Source organism: Glandiceps talaboti, chromosome 13 (genome assembly GCF_964340395.1).
Source record: "Glandiceps talaboti chromosome 13, keGlaTala1.1, whole genome shotgun sequence".
Taxonomy (NCBI): Eukaryota; Metazoa; Hemichordata; class Enteropneusta; family Spengelidae; genus Glandiceps; species Glandiceps talaboti.
The window spans coordinates 14295430-14303800 of NC_135561.1; the positions used below are offsets into that span (position 1 = coordinate 14295430).

At 37.5% G+C, this 8371-nt stretch overlaps 1 protein-coding gene across 1 annotated transcript; it reads right to left on the minus strand.

Moving 5' to 3' along the window:
• Positions 1-1181: 1181 nt before the first annotated feature.
• LOC144444295 (solute carrier organic anion transporter family member 3A1-like) lies at positions 1182-8052 on the minus strand. The gene is made up of 8 exons (XM_078133709.1): positions 7569-8052; positions 5980-6324; positions 5577-5741; positions 4010-4190; positions 3382-3523; positions 2773-2933; positions 2208-2272; positions 1182-1528 (listed from the first exon to the last, which is right to left on the minus strand). The coding sequence occupies exons 1-8, from the start codon at positions 8050-8052 to the stop codon at positions 1182-1184; spliced, it is 1890 nt and encodes a 629-aa protein (XP_077989835.1).
• Between the last annotated feature and the right edge of the window lie 319 nt (positions 8053-8371).

Consider the following 8371-nt stretch of genomic DNA (forward strand, 5'->3'; position numbering starts at 1 on the left):
AATTGAAATTTGAACAGCGCTGCATATAAACGAAAAAACAAAACAAAAACAAAGCAAATAAAAACAAACAAACAAACACACACACACACACACACACACACACACAAACTCAACTAAAAATGCGAGTATAAATCTGGTCTCAGATTCAGAATCAGATTCAAATTGGAGGACAAAATGCCCCGGAGACCAGTTTCATATATAAGCGTCAGGTTCAGTCTCATATTCTAAACATAACTATAGAAGAAACGGTGTGAAACAAGATACCATATATAGGGACTACAGGAAATGTTCCACTTCTCACCCATCATCAAATATTACTTCTACAGACGCAATGCATATTCCATCATTGGAAGACTAAGTGTGCCTACCACAAAACACATCAGCTGAACTTTGACCTTTTACTAATGTCTGGGCGACAATCTTTTATCTTGTCCACTTGTAAGCTGATCAAGAGAGCATGAAGGGGGAACATTTCCTGTAGCCTGGACATTTATCATATTGTCTTGTTTGACTGTTTTTCTGGTGTTATCGGGATTTTTCGAATGTGAGACTGAACCTGAGGCGTAATATGATACTGGCCTCATATTGTCCTCCAATGTGAATCTGATTCTGAATCTGAGGCCAACTTTATACTTGTACTCAAAAGGTAAAACAACACACTGGTTAAAATGAAGAACTAGCGAAAAATGAATACATAATTTTCGTAGTTATAAACTCAAAAGCGTTCATAATCTATGTTTTGCATTTTAAAAGTTAAACGTCATCAAACGTTTACAGTTCATCAGGGATAGAGTTCCGCGAAGTTTGCGTCCAGAGCTGACAAGATGTCTGGATCTGTCATTGATTTTGTTGAATGATAGTGGTCCTACAAGACTTTCTGAGCATGCTCAGACGCAAAGGACTATTGGATTATCTGAGGTTATCGTATTACCTAATCTGAAGCTACCGATAAAATAAACCTCCCACAATGGTCAGGGTGACTATGAATTGATCATTTGTGGTTACAAACAATTTAACAATATTGTTCATAATACTAATTGGTTAGCATTTATTATCACATTTCCCATGATGCAACATTCAACATGGCGGGTTTGCAAGTTCAATGTTACGGGTTAATTACTTCTTAATAAATCTTGTTGACATTACAGGCGATGAAATATATATATTCTTTATGTTTGTGATCACATCGGAGTGTCATGGGTGTACGATTCATTGTATGAACCATTCAGACTGGACATACCAATAGGATCAATGGTTGGATTCACGTGACTCTCTTGGGCACCCTTAAGATTCTCATCATTTCTAACCTTGTTAGGATCACCTCTTTTTTTCCACAGAATATATGCAACCAGGTAGGAAATGAAAGCACCTAACTTCATGAAAACTGTTAAAATAATGAGGTTGAGGCGGAAGGATTTGGAGTCATAGACCAAACATTCACCAACATCAGCACCTTCACAAAAGGTTCTCCATAAACTGCACGACATATCAATCACTGCACCATAGATCAACGGTAGAGGAATATAACCTTTGAAAAGATAAAATATACAAAGTTAATAGAAAACAGTAATTACTAAGATGTAGATGTAAAATGTTGCTCGCCCCATTCCATTTCCGCACTCTATTTAATTCTTTTCTGCCAAGAACCCTCCCTATACATACACACATATGATTTTTAATATTTATAATATTTCATAATTTTACGTTATATATATTTTATCATCATAATACAGTGAAACCCATACACCCCAGTATAAAAGGCTACATAAAACGTATTGCCTGGTTACGAGGCCAAGAGTAAATGTTCTATTACCCTGAAGGTTGTTATGTAGCAACTATTAATCCCTGAGGCTGAAATTCTGAGACAAAAATTAACTCAGTCGTGGGAAATAGTTGCGACATAATAACACGTGGAGTGACAATATGATGCCTGAATTATATCATCATGCACTGTTCTTGCCACATTCGAAGCAAATCACTGATATGACTCGTGATTATGAATAGTGCCCTTGGGAAAATAGGAAACGAGTAGTACCACTTTATGCAAATTTAGGTCACTATGGGTCACATGTCAGTATAACTTATGTAAATAATATTCACTGCCCCAAGACCATAGATTTGTAGGAGAGGGGCTGCTTCTAACCTGATTTTCAATGACCAACTATTTCCCATTTGTCTTTAATGTCTTCAATACAATATTAACTTACCTAAAGTACGATTTATTACAATTCTTAAACCGAGAGCGAAAGCCTTCTCTTCGGGTGGTCCTGACCTGAAAAAGGAGTAGAGCAAGGAGGAAATTTTGTTTAATATTACACAAGAACTTAAAACTATGCTATACAGAAACCATGTTGCACGCATCTACGTTCCAAATCGCCTTTGCTTTCACGAGTTTCCGTTATGTTATCCACAAACACTTTCTTCAGCCTATAAATACTAGCTCGTGACCTAAGGGTTTCGCCACTGGCAGTTTTCTGACTATAGTGACAGGGTCCCTTTTTAATTGAACATGGAAAAATATTGGCTTGATTATAGCAAAATTACGTGCAAAATAAAGGTGACTAAAAAAGGAGATGACACAATTACACACTGTCGTTCCCTTACAGTTGTCAGTGAAAAGTTCCCTAAACAGGATTGCATTGTCTATATAAACTTTTAATCATGAACAAGATCAAGATTTTAAACAAGATTCAAAACTCCTAGGTAATTGCAAAGAGTCAATGTGATCGATAGAAAGTAAGAAAAAGAGAAACCTATAGTGACATTTCTCACCTCATAGTCAGAATGACGCAAGGAGTCTCAGTAAGGCCATTGACGAAAGTGAAGAATGCCAAAGTGACCAAAAACGGATACAAGTAAGAACATGTTTCGCCTTCGTTGCACATTCCTTCGATTGCCTGCTGACTAGGAATACAATTGCAGTCCGTGTAGGTCTAGGTATAGGGCGGGAGAAGAACAATAAATATATACTCGAGAATTAAAATTTCAACTAGAACATAACATATAATTTGATAAGCTGAGCGATTTTGGAAATGTTAGTCCTGCCCACTCTGTGATAGATGGCGCTGCTTACACTACTTTTATCAGCAGAAATTAATTTACATTCTGTAGTATATGAGTTTCTTGCGGTTTTATTTGTTTGTTGCCTACAATGAGTGAAATAAATCATTACATCATCGTGATCGGTTGTAATCGGTTACGCAGAGTACATTGCGGCGTCTGATTTCTACCCCCCCCCCCCCTCCCCCAGGTGGCGGACGTTCTAGCCTGCAGTTGAGTCTGGGCAACTGGGACTATTTACATGTCGGCAGAGGGAGTATATGGTGACCAAAGGTCAAATGGCACTGACCAAAGACATCAAGGAAATATTTCCTCACTTACATTGTTTGGCAGTAGCTGAGTGCATCCTGCGTGACATGGTGATGCATAGGAATTGCCATCTGAACCACAGACAGGGTCAAAGAGATCAACAGAGCAAGAACAGTCCAGATTGCATGGTTGGTCTTTGCTGATACTGTCCTTACTGTCAATGAAACAATCAATGTATACAAGGTGAAATATAATATAAGACTTTTGAGGTATGCAGTAAGCAAACTGCCCAAACTGATTGATAAAAACCAATTCACTACATGAAAATCTAAACATCTAAACATGTTTAAATTTTAGCCAGAATACAAATACCCTCTACCCTAGATACAAATACCGTGTACGGTATACCCTGATATCTTTGACTTGACAGATGCAAGGACCATTCTTGGATATTATGGAATTTGCGACATAGTCATCAGCATTTTTGTACTACTAACCCCTTGTTGGATATCTATAAAATGGTCGACGCATACTAATTTAAAGTTGGGGAAGTTACCATGGTGATGTTGTATCGCCTCCAAATGAAACATTTGATAGCAGTAACCAATATAAATATACTAAAGACAGAAATACGCCCGATAGTACTTTACCTTTCAGGATGAACATGTATGTATGATATATACTGTAAGTAAACACTTACCCAACACCACTTATGTCGAAATCAATGCAATGAAATGGATACAGCATAGCGGGAGACACAGTTCCAAGTGCAAGGCAAATTACCATAAATTTGGCAATTGCAACTGGCCCCAGCTTTAGTTTTTTCAAGATAATTCCCCCAACTAAAGATGACAGGGCACTTGATATACTGTTGAAAAATCCTAAAAGAAATTAAATTAACATGGATAATTTAATTTATTTTTTCACAAGGGAGGTTACGAATGATCTTTATTACACTGTATAGCACATGGTTTACATACAGCCTGCAGTGATTGGCTAGACCGTGTCACATGGCATGGACTAGTTTCGCGTAGTTACCTAACTATGTATATATACAGTGGTCTTTTTCTATTTTCATTAGGGCATGAGCCCCATGCTGTTCTATTGCAATTTGCAGTCTGTTGAAAGAGGCATGTCGTTGTCTCATAAACCATTTAGCCAAAAGTATAACATCGGTTTTCAAGCATGGAAGGAAAGGCTAAAACTTTTAATTTTGGAACATTACAGCTACAATTGGCGTTTCACCAATATAATATGACATTAATACACATCCTTGGGCAACTTCTATAGCAAAAAAAATGTAAAAGTACTAAAGTTGAAATGTCGACCAGTTAGAAAATAAAGAATTGCAGCCATTAAAATCATCAAGTCCATGTGTAATGTTTTCATTAGAAGCCAGTTTTTACTGCACTGTGATAGAATTAATACTCAGTGTGTCAGTGTGTCAAAAACGTAATATAATATGATTGAAGCACCAAACCTACATCATTTTAGCTACAATATTATACAGCTGAGGATGAACAAATTAAACATCAAAAAATAGATTTGTACACATTATACTGGAGCATGGGAAAGCTGAAAAAAATTATTCGTGGCTCGGCCCTAAATTGCAACATCCTGTTTTTGGATTGTTTATTATTAATGTTAACTGTCCAACTCTTAGGTTCGGAAAGCTTTTCTGGCCATCTCATAACTTGTCGAACTTGTCAAGTGTTTCTAAATTGTATCGGTCTATGTGACATTTAAGTTTCAATAGTTAAGATATGTGATATCAAAGATGGATTCAAAGTTGCACACACAAAAAAACTAAATGCATTAATGATGAAATGTCAGCATTTGCTGGGAATCCCCTTTAGACCTCTCTATAAAACAATAGGTTTTATACACTGGTTAGAGTAAATTTAACTGTTGTGGTAGACTCATGGGTACTAACATTTTAACCAAATACACACAACATACATTTGATAACATGCATGGAGTAGATAGGGGGAGTGTCTGACTTTTTCCATTTGGTACCGAAAGAGGTGTCAGACTGTTTTCAAAACTGTTACAGTTGAAGGGGGAAGATGTTTTTGTAGTGAATGGAGTAAGGATTTAAAAAGCTCACCCATGCGTGGCCGTATTAACTGACAACTCCCTAAAAGGGCTGCTAAACTAGTATACATGTACATAGAACATATCCTACAGGGAGACAGAAAATCTAAGTAAGCAATCCAAAAATAGGCAAGGTACACACTCTAGATCTCTTCGTATTAGGTATACCATACCTGTAAAAATATTTGCCGTGGAGGCCGTCAATCCGAACTGTACTTCCAAGTATTTAGGTATGAATGGATTCAGACCAGAAACAGAGCCTATTTCGAAGCCATAACCTACCATCAATGCCATGTAGTGTGGATTGGTAAAGAATCTCCAAAACAGCTTCAGTATTCCTGAAAATGAACTCAGCCAGCTTTAGTAAAAAAAAAAGTTAAGGTTTTACTTAGTTCATGATATGACATGACAACCCACCCTCCGTAATGCTAGAAAGGGGTCACCCTGATATACAACTTTTCTCTGATTTTTCCATCAATACAGTCATGATCATATGAACTGCATATTGAAATAGTTCTTTATGCAAACGTATGTGTTCTGACGTCATCAATGGTCAACATGTAATAATGAGCTCACCTTTGACCCTAGACAGTAGCCTGGTCCCCACATTCACACTGTCTCCTTGAATTGACGGCTTTTCATTTTCCTTCTCTTTACTTTCCTTTCCATGCTCATAAGATCTGTCAGGTTCGTACGTTGACAATCTCCTCCGGATGAAGAAGAAACTAGTTGCCACTAAAACACAAACCGCTGCTCCACAGACCTTTCCCAACCACCAAGCTCCAATCCATTGTTTGTCCGAAGAGTTCAACTCAACGGACGATACATCCACAGTGTTGAAATCAACGTAGAGAAGCAGGCATGCAGCTCCCAGGAAACTCGCAGAGATTGATCCACCTCCCCACATCGTGCTCATTATGCCTACACATGGGGAAATGTAATGAAAGTATTCGAGACACATTGAATGTTTGCTGACCATATTTAACCAACTTGCAAAACATATTCTGCTTATCTGTCATTGGAGACACAGTTCCACTCTTTCGTGAAAGGGTTGCCAGCGAACTTGGGTGGGGGGGGGGGGGCGTCATGAATTTCATTTTGCCCCAAGGAATGGAAAGGTGGGAGGGGCTCCCAAAAATGTAATGCTTTTTGTGGGGTTGAGGATGAATAAGTGTCTAATAGCTAATGTTGCTCGCACTTAAAATTTTAATATGACACACAATGAGGAGTGACCCTTCCACACAAAATGAATACCAACTTCTCAATAAATTTTATGTTCACTTTGGTGCACTGTATTATGTCTAAATAGCAATGGAAAGGATAAAATATTGTTGGGGGTTTATTGAATTTGTTTGACAGGTGGATTGACAAGTGTTGCAAGTGTTTGTTTTCATAAATTGGCAAGACTGTCACATGTCACATTTGATAAGAACCGGTCGTTGTTTTCTGCATGACATCAACTTTGAAAATCGATTACGAATTGTAAAAGAGACACCAATGCGTTGTTGCAGAACTGTGCATTGGGAACAATGATTTATGATGAAATGTTCAGAGACTTTGATTGGTAGGACTTCCAAGATTATAATTCTGCCTTGAACACTATTCATGCTGATCGCTTTTGAATGTTTATCCACTTGTCAAGTCATTTCTGTTGTCATCTTTGCAAAATATACCATCATTTGGCTGTTGCTGAGGATATGGTTTTGTTGCTAGATATATTTGTATCCATATTTTAATGTTTTATCCACTAGCCTATCCAATCTTTGTTGTTTTCTTTGGAATATATACCATCTTATGGTTATTGCTATGCGTGTGGTACTGTTGCTAGGCATATATACTTTCAGTTTGGAATGCAACTAGCTTACCCATCCCTGTTGTAATTATTACAATACAAACCATCACCATGGAAGTGCTCTTATTGCGAGTCATATTTACATTTTTTAAAAACATGTTTATTCACTTGCCTACTCATAAATATCATTATATTTATAGCAAAATATACTGGCATTACCTATTGCTAAGGGCATGGTCAAGGTTGCCAGGGACAGTTGTTTCATTCATGCACCCTAAAGGAATATAATTATGAATTTATAAAACCATTGAATATAATTATGAATTTATAAAACCATTGAGTGGTCATGTTTTAGATAAAGTCTTGTACTTACCGAGATATAGGGATGACGACTCGGGTTTAGAATGGTCATCCACGAAGGATGACCCAAGGGAATAGAGTGCGCTGTAACCTGTACCTGTTATGAAAACACCAGCAGCTAATAACATATATGCCACCTCACTGTCTTTTGAAGCCCCACTCTCATCATTGTTACATTCAGGGTTTAGGGTTGAATTCTGAGTGCACACCTTCGTTTCGTTGGTACCATTCGTTACGTCATTACTACCACTGTAGGTGTATTGTCCGAGAATGAAATGCGGAATTGTTGCGATGAAATTGCCTAAGGCAACAGTTATAAGTCCACAGCCAACCCAGCGAGGACGACTGCTGCTTGGACGACCGCCAAGGTAAGAAACAGGCATGATAGTTAAGAGAACACCTGCCTGTGCGATACTGACAAGAGAACTTAGTTGTGAGCTGTTCAAGTTATAACGTCTTTCAATGGTAGTTAATACGCTGTTAGAATAGGCCTGCATCATGGAATACATGAAGATGGTTAAGCAAAACAATAAGACGAAACAGCGAACATCCCCAAAGCATAACATCGCCATTTTTGAAGCTTTATTTATTACTCCGTTACCTATCAATGATTTTCTCTTGAAAGAAAGTCCGGTCTTTTTTCTCCTAGCAAAAAGTGAAGAAAAACAAATTATCACTTTGCAAATTACCGAAGCTTTCATAGACATATACTTTAATTACAGAGGTGACATTAACCGGTGTTATAATTCAATAGTATACTGCACTGATGAGTAAAGTCATAGTAAAGCTGTCCATTTAATAATGTATCTATCCAAT